The sequence below is a fragment of the Macrobrachium nipponense genome, chromosome 30, assembly GCF_015104395.2.
Source record: "Macrobrachium nipponense isolate FS-2020 chromosome 30, ASM1510439v2, whole genome shotgun sequence".
NCBI lineage: Eukaryota > Metazoa > Arthropoda > Malacostraca > Decapoda > Palaemonidae > Macrobrachium > Macrobrachium nipponense.
Genome location: NC_087218.1, coordinates 55,647,799 through 55,663,043, shown reverse-complemented (window position 1 = coordinate 55,663,043; position 15,245 = coordinate 55,647,799). Strand labels below are relative to the sequence as shown.

Here is a 15,245-nt window from a genome sequence, read left to right as displayed (position 1 = left end):
ACACACACAAACAATCAAAATAGCGAGAACGGGCAAAGAACTGGGTAAAAGGCCGAGAGAGGGCAACCTCGACTCTTACCCAGGCTGCTAGATCTCACAAGATTCCTTGCTTTTTCATCTCCGATTTTTAACCGGATCCAGCTAGGCGCTAGAAAATTATCCTGTTGTTAAGACCTCAGGTTTGTAGCTATGAAAAATACAAATTGTCTTAGAAAATTTGTCGTTTTACATCTGTAAAGATGACTACGTATTAATGTGACATGTTCAACTTTTGCTTAAAGGCCTTTGATGTCAGTCCTCATTTACTCATGTTACTTTCAATAGCCCCTGCAATTTATTTCAATTATCACACTCGGCCTTGTCTCATCTACAAGAATTAACCATCAAAATTTTTACCACATCTATTCGCTGTTCCTTTGCAGACATTTACCATTTTTCTCATATGGATGTTAGACAGCCATAGAGATGTAACAACTTTTAACAGAACAAATTATCTGAAATATTAGACAAATTTTTCAGGTTTAACAGACAAATTTGTCTAGTACACTTACTTCAAATATTTTACCAAGTCAGACCTCTTTCTTTTTCAGGAAGTTTTTAAGACATGCATCTAATTTGTGTACAAAGTATTGCCTGCATGATGCCTTATCTTAATACAATAGAATTGTGATGCATATGAAGCAGATATGACAGGATTTGATTTCTGTATTTGAGGAACCAATAACAAATACTGTATATCAATCGCAAACAACTCAATGTTTAGTTCAAAGATTACCAAATTTTTCTTGTAGCAAAATTTTGTAATCTACTAAAGTAAAGTTTCAGTTTTGAAAAATTAATACTTTAATCAGTACTTTTGTTTAGTATATTCAGAGCATGGTATACACTATAATCTCCAGATGAAAGTGGACTCAAATCACTGGTGTCATCTCATAAGGCAAGGCGACCTCCTAAATGGCAAGAGGACATATTGCAGTTGTCGTCAGACAAGAATTTTAAGGTTTTATTTGAAGCAGAAACTGGTGACCGTGAACATACATATATTGCTCTTGATGATGTCTCCTTTACCCGGGTGAGTGATAAAAGGTACAAATTCTCATAACACCTTTGTGTAGCGAAGTAAGCCCCGAGATTTTCCTATTAACTGTAAATACAATCAAAAATTTCTCTTTTTCCGCACGAGAATGTGGACAGCTATATTAGTAAAGAATATACATACACTGCTTTGTATATATAACTACCTGTGTAGTATGTTATAGTGTAAATATTTGTAGTACTTGTAATTGTAGTATGAAGTATCTTGTTAATTTTTGTCAGGAATGTGTAACAGGAGTTCCTCCACCTAACTCAACCTGCCTACCTCATGAATTTGAATGTGAAGATAGCCAGTGCATTCCTCAAAGGCTCCACTGTAATTTCTTCAATGACTGTAAGGATGGAAGCGATGAAATAGACTGTCGTAAGTTCTTTCTTTATTCTTATCACCTCTTACAGTGTGCCTTGTACTATACTAATACATCGTTGCTGGTACTAAATTGTTCTTTGCAGCATTACTGTGGTCCTCAGCTGCATTATTTTTTCTGTCTTACTTTTCATCTGTTTTTGTTGGTCTTTTTGTTTTGCTGTGTTTAAACTAAATTTTAACCACAATTATTTATCATTCAAGTCACTTGTAATATATACTAAAAGCAGCATTACATGGGATGCTCCATCAGGGTGTAGTGTTGTCATGAGTTTAGGACAGAGCAAACAAACAGCACAGACAATTCAGTTTGAGAGATGAGATGGGGGTCTTCAGGTATTTAATGTGGAATAGTTAAGAGTTTTCTTGAAGAGAGCAATGATTACACTTATAATTGCATGATTTTACATGATTTTATCAGGTAACTTAGATTTTTCGCCGGAAAATGAAGATTGGACGAGCCTAGGCTAAATGCGTTCCCACAAACTGCTGTATTTGTAAGATATTTTATTATTTTAGATGGCTTTTAAGTATAATTTGCATCTGAATTCATAAAAACTACTGAATCATCCTGAGTAAAATTCTTACATATAAAGCAAAAACAAAAATAATTGCCCATTAATAGGTGATTGTAGGGTCTGAAAATGCCTTGCTAGAACAACACATTGTGCTAAATTCTGTTGAAGCAACCCTCGTGATGTGCTTTAAGCACAAATACAGTAGGCTGCTAAAATAATTAACAACCACCACATAAGAGATGGACGCGACTTGAAAAGACCTAAAGCCTGTGCAAACAAGCCACTGTTGTCTCTACACCTTTTCACCTTCCAGTGCAAAAAATTGAAGTTCATTATTAGAAAGTGGACTTTTATATTTTAAGAAATTGAATTCCATATAAAAAATTAACTATTTTAAAAAAGTTGAACTTCAAATTAAAATTTAAAAAAGTTGACGCTCATATAAAAAAAGTGACTTACAAATTAAAAGTTGAAGTTCAAAATAAATATGTTGACCTTCAATTTAAAAAAAAAGATAGATTTCAAATTTCAAAATTTACTATCAATTTTAAAAAGTCGACTTGAAAGTGTGAATCAATTTTAAAAAGTCGACTTGAAAGTACTATGTTGGTAAGTTTACATTTCACCCGCCTTGGGGTAACCCTATTTAAGCTCGATCCGTCCGCACTTGGGTACGGAGTTGAGCTGAGGCTCTTGTGAGCCATTAAGCCCTTTCAAAGCCCAATGTTTACACTTTGGTTGGCCATGTGCTGTAAGGTCGTTCCTTGCCTCCCTTCTCCAAGCGTTGCGACCTGGAGGTGGTGAGCACTGTCTCTGTACTGTATTTGCACTGAAAGCGCTGAGGAATCAAAAGGTACAACTCCAGGAAGAAAGGTTTTCCAACCCTACTATGGAGTGCTTTTATTAAGTGCTATGGAGTGACCTGCGTTTTCCCACAGTTAACTGCATCCTTGCACAAGGGTTAGTGGGGTCTGTGACGGGTGTCGGGATTGAACCCATGATCTGTCAGCTGGCAAAGTGACGCTTTACCAAGTAAGCTGATGAGAAGTCTAAATGACTCCCAATTATAAAAAAATAAATGTCTAATAGAATGTCCCAAGCTCATTTTTGGAGCTAGCTGCATTCCTTAGCAGACAGTATAAATTAGCATTACTACTTACAAACTTACAATTGCATAAAAATTTTAATTTGAAGCTTTTAGTATTGTCAGGTATCATCTTTGCAGATAAAAAAAAGGCAATATTTGTACCCTTTTTCATTGTAAGGCATTCCATGGTAATCAAGTCCGTTATTATTTACAAAGGGAAATAAAAACAATGTCTAGTTATAATTACTAAAAATAAATATGAATTATGCTATTAAATGAAAATCAGAAAGTTAACGTAGTATGGCAATTCCTTATACTAAATTGAAATTAAAAAAGTACCTCACAATGGTACAGATATAAATGTAGGCCTACTTAAAATTACTGCATTCAGTCAGTTATCACCCATGTCTGTCTTTCATCTACATCACACCAGGAAAATGTTTTTGCACATGATTGCAAGTTTCCTTTTGTTTTAAATTGAAAGTAAATTTTTTTTAATTTGAAATCCAGCTTTTTTAAATTGAGGGTAAATTTTTTTTAGGTTGAACTTTCAACTTTTTAATTTGAAGTTCAATTTTTTTTAAATGTTAATTTTTTTTAAACCGAGGGTGAAAAGGTGTAGTGTTGTTGGTCACCTTTACTCCACACTTTATTATATATAAAGTAATTTTAATTTCTGAAGGATTTTTTCTTAAGGGTATAGAAAATTATGTAGAAAAAATTCTACAAGCATTTGTTTTCCTCATGTCTTTGGGCTTTTTTTTCCTTGCCTGTCAGCTTTTCATGGCCTTCCAATTTCTTCTTCCAAAGGCTTTGAGACAGTGCTTTCTTCCAACACCAGCCAAAAAATATTCTTGTGGACTGAATGATTTTAAAGGCATACCTAGCAAGTTGTCCCAGAATAGATAATGCAGTCTCCTGTCTAAATGAGGAATTCATAATTTCACATGACCTAAAACTATTTCAAAACTTTAACTGGAATTTTTAAGGCTCCCCAGTGACAAACTACTTCGTCGTTTGGAATTTGAGATCTCTTATTAACGACTGCCAGCTTACAATTCTGGTACACTTACATATTTTAATATAAATTGTTCTTTGGCAGTCCTTTGCTACTTTCTGTCAGGCACAGGCCCTTGTGAGAGATTTTTCCCAAGTCGTCCATATGTACGTAATAGGCATTTAAAGGTTCTTCCTATACACACACCACTCCGTAATAGGGACTGGCAATGCCACTAGAGTTGGCCTTTAGTCACAAGTCTGACATTTAAAATATTGAAGGCTCTCAACAAGCCTGTCTTTTGATAAACCAGTGTGATTTATCTTCCATTTCGTTAGTTGGGGAGGATAACCTTATATAACAGGTTACAGTCCAACTGCTCCCTTTGTATAGCAGCCTTCTGTATACAATGATTACTATAATTTTGTCCAAGTTGAATTTGTCTGGATAAGAAATTTTACAAGTTTGCAATTATGAGACTCTCCAGCACACCTGCCTTTACATCCTCCCAGGCAAAATATAATTTTTCTATTGCCTCTCCATAACTCCCACATCATCCTTTTCACAGTTTTAAGTTATATGACTTTATAGTGATATGCAATTGAAAGTCCTTCTTTTCTGGCATGATATATTTCCTAGTACCAGTGCTTTCCCACTAGAAGCTGAGTAAAAATATAGAGGATTTGGGGTATGTATACACGTAAAGTACCCAGCTGTCATAATTTCAGCTATTGAGGAATAGTATTTTATGATTTGGACTACTGCATACATTATTATTCCCATTATCCATATTATCCAGACTTTGCACCATTAAGGCTCTGACATAGGTGGGCACATTTTAAAATGCAAATGAGGCTAAGTCATAAAATAGGCTATGGTGAACTCCTGTCAGGCATAAGTAAGAAACAGACGTCGTGTGTCATTCAGTACTACTTGACCTGGACAAAATATTTGATTGTTTGACAAGTTAGTAGGTAGTCATGCCAAAAATAGTTCATGCTAGAATCTCATTTATGCTTATAAGTTACTTGCAATATACTATTGAAAAATTTTGTTTATAATTGAAAATTGGCTATTTCAGACATTTTTAATTAGTTTGGAAAGAATTAATTTATTTTATGTACTTATGAAGAAATTTCAGCCATTTTTACCCAAAGGAATTTTAATTAAAAGTAATTCAAGATTAGATTGGTGAGGATGTACACTAAGCAAAATTCTTATGATAGCATTCGTCTAACAGTAACCAAAATATACAATTTAGTCAGAATATTATTATATCAGTTGAGTGAGGTATGAGAATTTTAAAAAAAATTCCATGGTCAGAGGTAAGACATTTTATCATAAAGATAAAAGACATTATATTACTATTATTTAAAATTGGGGATGATTAATCCCTATAGACCTTGTCGAGGATCATCTATATGGTCTTGTTGATAAGAACGTTGAAGAAACTCTCTACTGTACAATGCAAAGTTCATTCTGGATGTATGGTGTTAAAATGAATTTAATGTTAGCCAGTTGGTGAGGTGGTGTTGGGCACTGGCTAATTGTGGGGTGTAAATGATTGTTGGCTTTGTGAGCTTTTAAGCTGCCATAGATGTTGTCAACATTGTAGTTGCCCATAATCTTGGGAAGGTGCACAATATCTACAGCAGCGTTATTTCTTTAAATACTGTAATGTGGTTTGCTGTTACAGTATTATTATTATTATTATATTATTATTATTATTATTATTATTATTATTATTATTATTATTATTATTATTATTATTATCATTCACAGAATAAACCCTATTTATTCATATAGATCAAGCCTGCCAGGGGCCATTGACTTGAAATTCAAGCTTACAAGGAATATGGTGTTCATCTGAAAGAAATTACAATCTGTCAGAAATTACAAAGACAACTGGAAATACAGAAAGAAGAGATCAATTATTTAAAAAAAAAAAGACAATAAATTATGTTGTACAAATAAAGATTCATTTTTGCCATGGCAGTTACCAACGCATCTTAGTTAATATCTGACATTATTGTATATGTACTATTTTTTTTTTACTTTCTTGGCAGAGAATATAGTTCATGTTATTTGGCTTTAACATATGACTATTTCCAACATAACATAATACTATCAAGGTATTTTTTTTCAAACAGCTGATCCACCTCCTACTTGTAAAGAGACAGAATTTAATTGTGGAGACGTAGATAAGACGTGTATACCTGCTGCCCTACTGTGTGATGGCATTGATGATTGCCCAGGCAACTCCGATGAAGAGAACTGTCCAGGTATGTGAAACTAGGTTTTTCTTGAACTGGTAGTGTGAGAGAGAGAGAGAGAAAGAGAGAGAGAGAGAGAGACCTATCACTTAGTTAAGATGTACACACACATATTCATCTGGCAGAAACTAGAAGCAGATGACATAATACATTTATATCTATCAAAATGCCATAGTGCAAGGTTAGACTTGTTTTGGTGAATGCTCTGAAATATATTTTAAGGTAATATTTTGATTCTGCTAACCTGCTTATGACTATGTTCTTAATTATTTTCTTCATAAGTCTACCTCAATCACTGTGTGCCAGCATCAGCCAACACTTTCTTCAATAAGAGAAAATTATGATGCAGTGGACATGCAGTACTCTTTAAAATAAACTGTTGTATGACCATGCATTTAAAATTGATTCCATGAAGATAACTACAACCAAATTTTTTTATTATGAAAGTATTAGAGATTGGTTATTTGTAGTTTAGATTACTTCATAACTTCAAAAAAACATTACCATGAATATGTACATATTTTATTTCAGATGGAACGCCTTGTAATCCTGGATCTATTTATTGTGGTGATCCAGATTTAAATCCACCTTGCCTTGTAGCTAAATACATGTGTGATAAGAATGTGAGTTGCCAGTCCTACCAAGCAGATGAATCTTTGTGTGGTGTGTGTCCAGAAAACCTGTGCCTTAATAAAGCAGAATGTGTCCTTGAAGAAAATAATGTACCCTCTTGTCGGTGAGTAATACATGTTCAGAATTATTGTACCTTCATTACTATTTAGGTATACTGTATTCATTGCAAGAGTTGTTTAGGAAAAATTCAAGGCGAGTTGCAAAATACTGGAAATTATATTTACTCAATAGTTTATATTAATGAACACAGTTATTTTTCTAAAAAAAAAAACTGTCATATATAATGGACAATTAGCATCAGTTAAATATAAGATGTAATTTCATAAGCTTAGTAATTACTATTCATTTCATGGCTTTGCTTCAATAAAAGACTAGTTTTGAAGTCTTTACTATAAATTCAGCCATTCAAAATTCATATACAAAATATTTTTCCATCAATAAAGCAATGGTAAAATATATTTCCTTTTATAAGATAACCCATCCATCTTATGCTAATAAAGTACCAGCTGCATATGCAAATACATTTGCAAATACATTTCTTAAGATATTATATAGTACTGATAGGAAACATTCATTGAATAACAAAATCATGGGGTACAAAAATGTAGTGATAAATCATGGATTACAAAGAGGATTGTAATAAATATATTCCTGCTACTGTAATAATGTACCATTATGTAGTATTACAGTATATTTATGGTACATGTCAAAGTTTTTGCATTACCCAATCCTGATTAACAAGGCTAACTGGAGATTCAATAACATCATGCAAATTTCATGAGTCTGACATCTTTAAAAATCATTTAACGATGGATGAACATGTAGGGTGCAGGCATGATTTAACTTAATCATATCAAAAGTAAGTGGAATTCATAGAGGATTTATTACTAATTTACGTAGTTCTAAATAGCCATAACAAATTTTTCATATTTGCTTGGCTTACTTTTATAATAGCAACCTTAAAAAACAAAGTAAATTTACTGTTACAGTAGTATGTACTCTATTCCTATGAAAATGCAAACCATCTTCAAATGAGTACCTCCAGTGAAAATTTTTCTTATCATTGAAGCTCAGTAACAACTTGGTTAACTTGCAGCAGTAATTGAGGGTGTGGGATACCCGTTCATTCACTCGGTTGGGTAGTGTCAGCATCACTTTTTCTTTAGCCAGCTTACTGCGTACGTATTGCACGCACACTCACCCACTACTGCTGTTAAAGGTGGCTTGTTTGTGAATTATTCTTACGGTTTTTGGAGTGATGGTGCCTGTTAATAATTTTCCTCCTTGTAATAATGATCTGTGTAGGTCTTGGACATGTTGAGTGCATGTGTGATTCATGTCTGCAAATGCCATCAGTCCATAATCTGTGTGTTCATACCACAAAATCTGTGAATGTTTGTCATCTATTTAATTATAGTGAGTGTGTATCTTGGTCACCTGCCCAGTGGGAGAAATATGCTTGGAGGTGGAAGAAGTGACTCCATTAAGTGTCTTCCAAGGGCAACACCCCACCAATATTAGTCCTTGGAGGACATGCACAGACAGGTGACAACCAAGAAGCTCACCCTGTGCATGGTGCTGTTCTGGGAAGCTTACTTGCCTCCATCCTGCTAATTTGCCTACCTTCCAGGCCTCTGATAGTTTGACTCCGAGACATCCCTAAGAGACAGAGGAGCTACCGAAGTCACTATGGCCTTCCTTTGGTATTCCAGGGGAGCACCTTCCCTGTGTACCTTCATGCAATATTTGACTTCAGCTAAAAGTTTCCTGCATGGGCCTGTGCTTAAGGATCCCATCACTTCGCCCATGTGTGATGACTCCTGCTGTAGCTGTTCTGGCAGCTCCTACTTCTGTCCCTTTGGGATGTCTGCAGACATGGGAAAGTATATAGAAACTTGTGTTTGGGATAGGTTGAGGAAAAATGGTTGTACTTTATCTTCCACTTCATGTCTGGAGACTATCAAGCATTTTTTGTAAGATAGAGGCTTTACTCACAACAAGGTTACACACGAGGTATCTGGTACTGTTAAATGTAAGGTAGTGTTGACCAGGAGGCATAGTGGACCATTTTTTGTGATTGGTGTTGTCTAAGAGGTACTATTTCTCTGGTTGGAGTCACTATTCAGCAGATCACAGTTTCTAGTCAAGCTCTGCTATAAGCTTCTCTTTGTGTCTGTGGTCAAGGGCTACCACTTACCCCTTTCCCTCCCAGGTTATACTGTATAATGATATAGGCATCTCTGCTTTCGTTAAGGTGTCCATGCTATTGAGAACTAAGTCTACTAGAGTGGGACATAGCTCGTCCTACAGTCTCAACTAGAGCTTTAGAAGTCCTTGAGGGAGGTTACAGCCAGAGATGCAACACTTGAAAACACTAGCATTGGCAAAAAGGCTAGAAAAACTAAAGTTTATCATAATCCATGTGCCATTCAGATGGGTGGGGATCCTCTTACTTTGTACATTCCTGAGTTCATGGTAAAAACTCAAAACCATCAGTTCCTGAGAAGAAATAAAAGTCTTTCTCAGTCCCATCCATTTAAGACTTTGTAGATGGTAATCAAAATAAGATTGTGGTGCATTCAGTGTGAGTTTTACAGGATTTGACACCTCAGGTCCACATGTCAACTGCTTGGTAGTATTGACAAGCACAAGAAATAAATATCCAGGAATAAAATTTCATTCCGGTTTTGGGAGGTCATCAGATAGGTGCACAAATTCTCTGTGAGGGAGCAGACTCTATACTCCCAATGGGAGTTCACGAAATCAGGGGCACTTTTCCATCCATGGCATTCATGGAGAATTTCTCATTGTCAATGGTAATGTGGGCAGCAGATGTGTGGTGGGGCAAATTTACCTTAGCACCTGTGGTGACTGCTCATCATGTTGTGCAGTTACCAAAGCTCCATTTGATAAACAAACCTGTGATCTTTTCACATAAGCCCACCTCTAACCAACCCTGCAATTACCCTGCTGCATTAAGAAAGCAATTACCCTGCTGCATGAAGAAAGTGACACTTCTGAGTTCAGTGGGTGGGTGCCCCCATCTTCTCACTTGTTGCACCATTTAACAACCTTGTTACCAAATTTCACTGATCAGACAAGCTATCACTGAAGGTATTCCATATATGTAATAACATTAAGTTTACATATTTAGGAAAAATGAACACAAGCATTATATCAAGAAAAATTGATGTCTGGAAACAAAGAAAATTATTCAGAAGCATATAACTTGAAAGCCAAACCTTAATGAGTTTTACCACAGATGAGTTATGGTCACCTCTCACCTGGATTCTCAAAGGACTAATACCATTTCTGACAACAGAAAATGTACCTCTCCATTTCTTTGTAATCATAGTTCCCTTCATAGCTATATCATAATGAGGAGCATTAGAATTATAGGCCTCCAATATCAGAGCTAGAAGTGAATATGAACCAGAAAGCAATATAAATCAAAAGCTTACCAACAGATGTCATTCCTATGCAAATGAATATCTGCACTGCATGACCATTATTCGAAGCTGCTTATTTCCCAACAATTTTAACCTGATTTGATGCCTATGGGCTACATCCCAGTTTATTAAAAATGTTGCTTTCATGTTAAAATTGACTGAAACCTGTCAAATAAACTCTGCCTTTCCCATGAACCAATCCAGACTGTTTTCAACCTGTGATTAGCAAAACCCTTAGGGGTCAGTTGTGACACCTTTAAAATGACTGCATACAACATTTATGTAATTAAGAAAATTAGTTTTTATCTTTGATTTAACAAGTTAGGTATATCAAACCATTTTACATGAAATTATTTTTAATATAAAACCGCATATGTATTCATTGTCTGGTTCCATGGGGTCACAGGACTATTGCCTGATAACTCAGGGGTGCTGGTGGGGAAAAAGATTAGGGAAACCATTCTATAATCTTTACTTGCAAGCTTATCAGTATTTATGTAGAGGTTTTTGCTTTTATGAGTCATTGAAATATAATTGGTATGTTTGTCTGCCTTATTACCTTTAAGTAAAAGATAAGAAAAATAAAAGATAAAAATATGTAAAGGGAACTTTTTATATATATACTACTTGTCTGTCACCGCAATTTCATAGCTTTTTAACTACTTATTTCGATGCAGATGTGTTGATGACTACAAAGGAAACCGATGTGAAATAGAGCCTGATGGAGGTCTGAGTGCTGGCGCGATTACTGGAATAGTTGTTGGATGTCTTGGTTTTGTTGCTCTTGTAGCTGTTATAAGTTATTATTACATACAGAAAACAAGGTAATTTTTTTGGTTTAGAATTTCATAACCATGGTATAATTAACATACTGTACTTCACAAATTGGAATCCCACTTCGATAAAAAATATCTAAAAATACAAATTTATTTTGAGACAACGAATGATAAAGCTTTAATAGTTTGATATATACTCTGAACTATATTAATACATCAGTAATTTGTAAAACATAACTATCTACTATCCATATTTTTGTTAACCAAATATATTTGTTTCATTACAAACCTAAACTTTACATTTGCCTTTTGTGTTACCACACCCCTTCCAGACACACTACAGAAAAATCCTTCCAGTTCTAACTAGCTGAAAATGCATCCAAGTTCTTCATAGGCCGTGTTGACAAACTTTGTCATTTTATAGTGTCTAGTCTTGTACAAAGCCTGCAATCTTCTCTTCAAATATATATATATTGCTTTCTGCAATCCTTGTCATCTCAATCATATTTCACTCTAGTTTTCAGTTGTGCAGAGTATATAAGCTCATTCTTTAATGGTGAAGTATTTAATAAATGTAATAAACTTTTTTACTACTACATACCATTGAACCATTGTCTGGGATAGTTACATATCACTAAGCACCCTGCCCTCTTCTGCTCTCAGCTATTGTAATTTTTATATTCTTTTCAGAACAACTTTTCTGTTCATTTTTTTTCTTTATTTTCTCGGTTGGTGTAAGCATTCCTCTGACTGTTCAGTAGCTGCAACTTTTATATTTTTGTGTACTTAAATACAGTACTGGTCATGTACATTTTTGTATACTTTTAATTTCAGTCACTTTTTTGTGTACAGTGTTGCAGCCCTCTGCATTAGTATCTACATGCTCACCTTTGATACATATATTTATTAAGAGAATCATTGACCTCCTTATCTGCACTCTCTTGATTGACTGGCTGTCTTTCATACTCACCCAGCTCAAGGACCTTACCATAAGGTGTTCCCTTGTCTTGGGTCTGATGAATTTCCCTTCAGTGCCTCATGCTTCATTTGGGGAATGCTTCAGTTTTCTGTTATTGAGGAATATGCAGCAGACCCAAGCCTCAACCAGAAGAGTTAGTAAATCAGGATATCACTCAGCATTGGTCCAACCAGAAGGTAGAGACCTGACCTGGAAAATAAAACCAGGAGGTAAGGCAGAAATATCCAGGCTGTCCTAGGAGCACCTGGAAAGCATTTTCCAAGGCAGTCTGGGGGCACTTTCGGCTGTTCAGCACTTAAGGCAGTGTAAAGAGGGAATTGGAGTGGCTGAACAGCAAGATAGAGATCTAGAAAATGAAAGAGATGAAATACAAGGTCCTAGCCATATGTCCCTGGCTAATGGCTCAACAGCATGGAAAACCCACTTATGCAACTGCATTGCCATCTGTTGCTCAATGACATTGCAATTATCATCATACAATCTCAGAATACTACTACTATCCAAGCTGCAAGCATTCACAAGTTGTCAATATGCAGATGAAGGTTGCAGATGTTTGCCACAACCATTCTTGATGTGTCTGACAACAAAACCATCTCTTAAATGTGAGGAGTTAAAAGAACTCCCACTAGGAGGTTCCCATCACCCTGTCACCAAGGAAGATCTTCACTCACTCGTGACTCAAGGGAACAAGGTAAGAGGAAGAGTTGCTTGAGGCCAACCAATGCTGCTTCAATTACCAATGAAGTGCACATCAGTGGCGGTACCTTGAGAGGCATGAGCGTCTTCAAGGACAACAGGTGACCAAGGATAATCTGCCAAGGCCAAGCTGGTTGTTTGTGTCACTACAGGAACTGTGCTGCCATTTCCCTGAACTTGCTGAAGTAGGAGCTTACCAAAACTCCTTGCTGCTACTGTCTCTTGCAACCTGTCCTGTATTTACCTACTGTTTGGACGTCCAAGGCACAGTGTCTCCTTGGTTACTGCAACCCCAGATCATGACAAAAGGTAAGTACTGTATGTCTGTTAGGGACCAACTGCATCTGGTGACACTGGAACCAGCCAGTCATCAACATAATCCTTAAGACATCCTGAGCAAGATGGCTAGAGCTGAGCTGACACCAAAGTGAACACTTGGTTGCTAGTCCAAAGCACAGGGCTTTAAACTGGTAGACAGTCCATTGCAAACAAACCATTAGTACTTCCTGGAAGACTGATAGATGAGCATCCAAAAATGTGCATCCTTCAGATCCTCCAAAAGCATTGTTACTATCTGCAATGAAATCCAACTTGGAACAAGTTGTTTCCACATTAAATCAAGTCTCTAGCACAAGGATAAAATCTTCCTTTCTGAAAGCTTCTAAAACAAGCCATAAAAGGAAAACATTGGTGTATCCATCATTTTCAATGGTTTCATTACCTTGATGTAACTTTTTCTCTGTTGAGAGCTCTGTTTACCTCTACAGTGGGAGATAATAGTGAGTTTAGCAAAAATTGTTTCCGAAATTGAACTTGGGTCACTTTTGATAACTGGTTAGAAATTAAATATCTCCTCCCGATTTGTCACAGGTTGCTCAGTAAATGGTATTAACTTTTAATTTACAGGATATCAAATTCTCCTGGATATATCCTAAATCAACTGAAGTAGGTGCATTTCTACAGCTACTTAAGGAAGTAAGCTAGCTCCCAAGATGGCACCCTTATGACTACTGTTGAAGCAAAACTTTTCATTTGTTACTTACAGCTTCCTTTCATTTGTATTTTTGTGGATAATAGTATTTTCTGATATGAGATTATATTGTTTTTGTTAATAAAAAGTTTTTAATTCAGAATTGGTATAGTACTACACCTTATATGTATATACTGAAAGTTTAGAAGGTGGCAGCATTGTTATTTTATTTAACAGCTTTTCAGTCTAAATTAAGATTATGCTCTGGGAAACAAGTGATATAAAAATATGTACTACTTATACAAAAAATTCAAATAATCTCCAGTAAATGTTCCACAGTACATTCCTTGTCATGTAATTACAGTGTTGAAATTTTTATCTTTGTTTTTGAATTGTTGTACAATCTTAATGTGAAACTGATTCAATTAACACTGCTTTGATTATCTATGTCTTTATTCAACCAGATAATGGGAGTGGACATTGGTCTGCTTTGGATGTATCACCACTTTTAGATTGGTTGAATGCGGACTCATTTGGTTTGGTAATACATTCACTACATATTGGTGCTGCTGTTTGGAAAATAAATCTGGTCACTCTCGTAAGGAAATGAGGATCAGGGATTAATTGAGAATGTAAAAAACCTCTGTTAAAATAAAACTTGCGAAAAATTAACTAACAAGAGACCATCTGTTGATGATTCAAGTCGTAATTGCTAATGTTGGGATACAGAAACCTACCACCACAAACCACTGTCTAAATGAGATAAATCCCTGGTGGAAGCAGACATCCACACTGCCCAACAGTATTCTAGTATAAGAGAGACAAATGACTTAAAACATTTTCCACTGATTTTTTCACTGTTACAAATATATGATGCCTTGCATACAATACCTAAGTTCCATGCGGCGTTTGCTGACACTTTCATTATAAGTCTTTCAAACGTATGATGATTCATAAATCACACCAAGAATAGTTCAAGTCTCAGACTCATTCAGCAGTCTATCATCCACCTGAAGGGGAGGATGAGGTGGAAAATCTGAACAAGATCTGCTAATCAATGTTTCAATTTTAGTGTTCAGCCTCATACCCCACTGACTACACCATTCACTAATCCACTCCATGTCATGACTGAGACTAATAGTAGCTTCAATTTTCATAAGAGGATACTTGATTACACCCACAAGTGTTGCATCATTGACATACTGAACAATCATGTTTTCCAGGTCAACAAACATATCACTTGTATATACTAAAAATAACAGTGGACCAAGAACACTATCCTGTGGAATTCCAGACACAAAAGGTCTTGGTTTGCTTGACAGATACTTCAGGGACCTGGCTTTCTAATAAGTAAAAAAAAAATCCATTAAATAAGAACAAACTATATTATATCCTGCACTTGAAT

At 35.6% G+C, this 15,245-nt stretch overlaps 1 protein-coding gene across 1 annotated transcript in view; it reads left to right on the top strand.

Moving 5' to 3' along the window:
* Positions 1 to 14,003, top strand: part of LOC135202544 (MAM and LDL-receptor class A domain-containing protein 1-like) — a 35,372-nt gene extending 21,369 nt beyond the window's left edge. Inside the window, exons 17-22 of the mRNA XM_064232025.1 lie at positions 900 to 1,072; positions 1,318 to 1,459; positions 6,215 to 6,346; positions 6,869 to 7,073; positions 11,097 to 11,243; positions 13,777 to 14,003. Coding sequence (XP_064088095.1) covers positions 900 to 1,072; positions 1,318 to 1,459; positions 6,215 to 6,346; positions 6,869 to 7,073; positions 11,097 to 11,243; positions 13,777 to 13,819 — 842 coding nt within the window. The 3' untranslated portion in view covers positions 13,820 to 14,003. The remainder of the gene's footprint in view (positions 1 to 899; positions 1,073 to 1,317; positions 1,460 to 6,214; positions 6,347 to 6,868; positions 7,074 to 11,096; positions 11,244 to 13,776) is intronic.
* Positions 14,004 to 15,245: the final 1,242 nt, after the last annotated feature.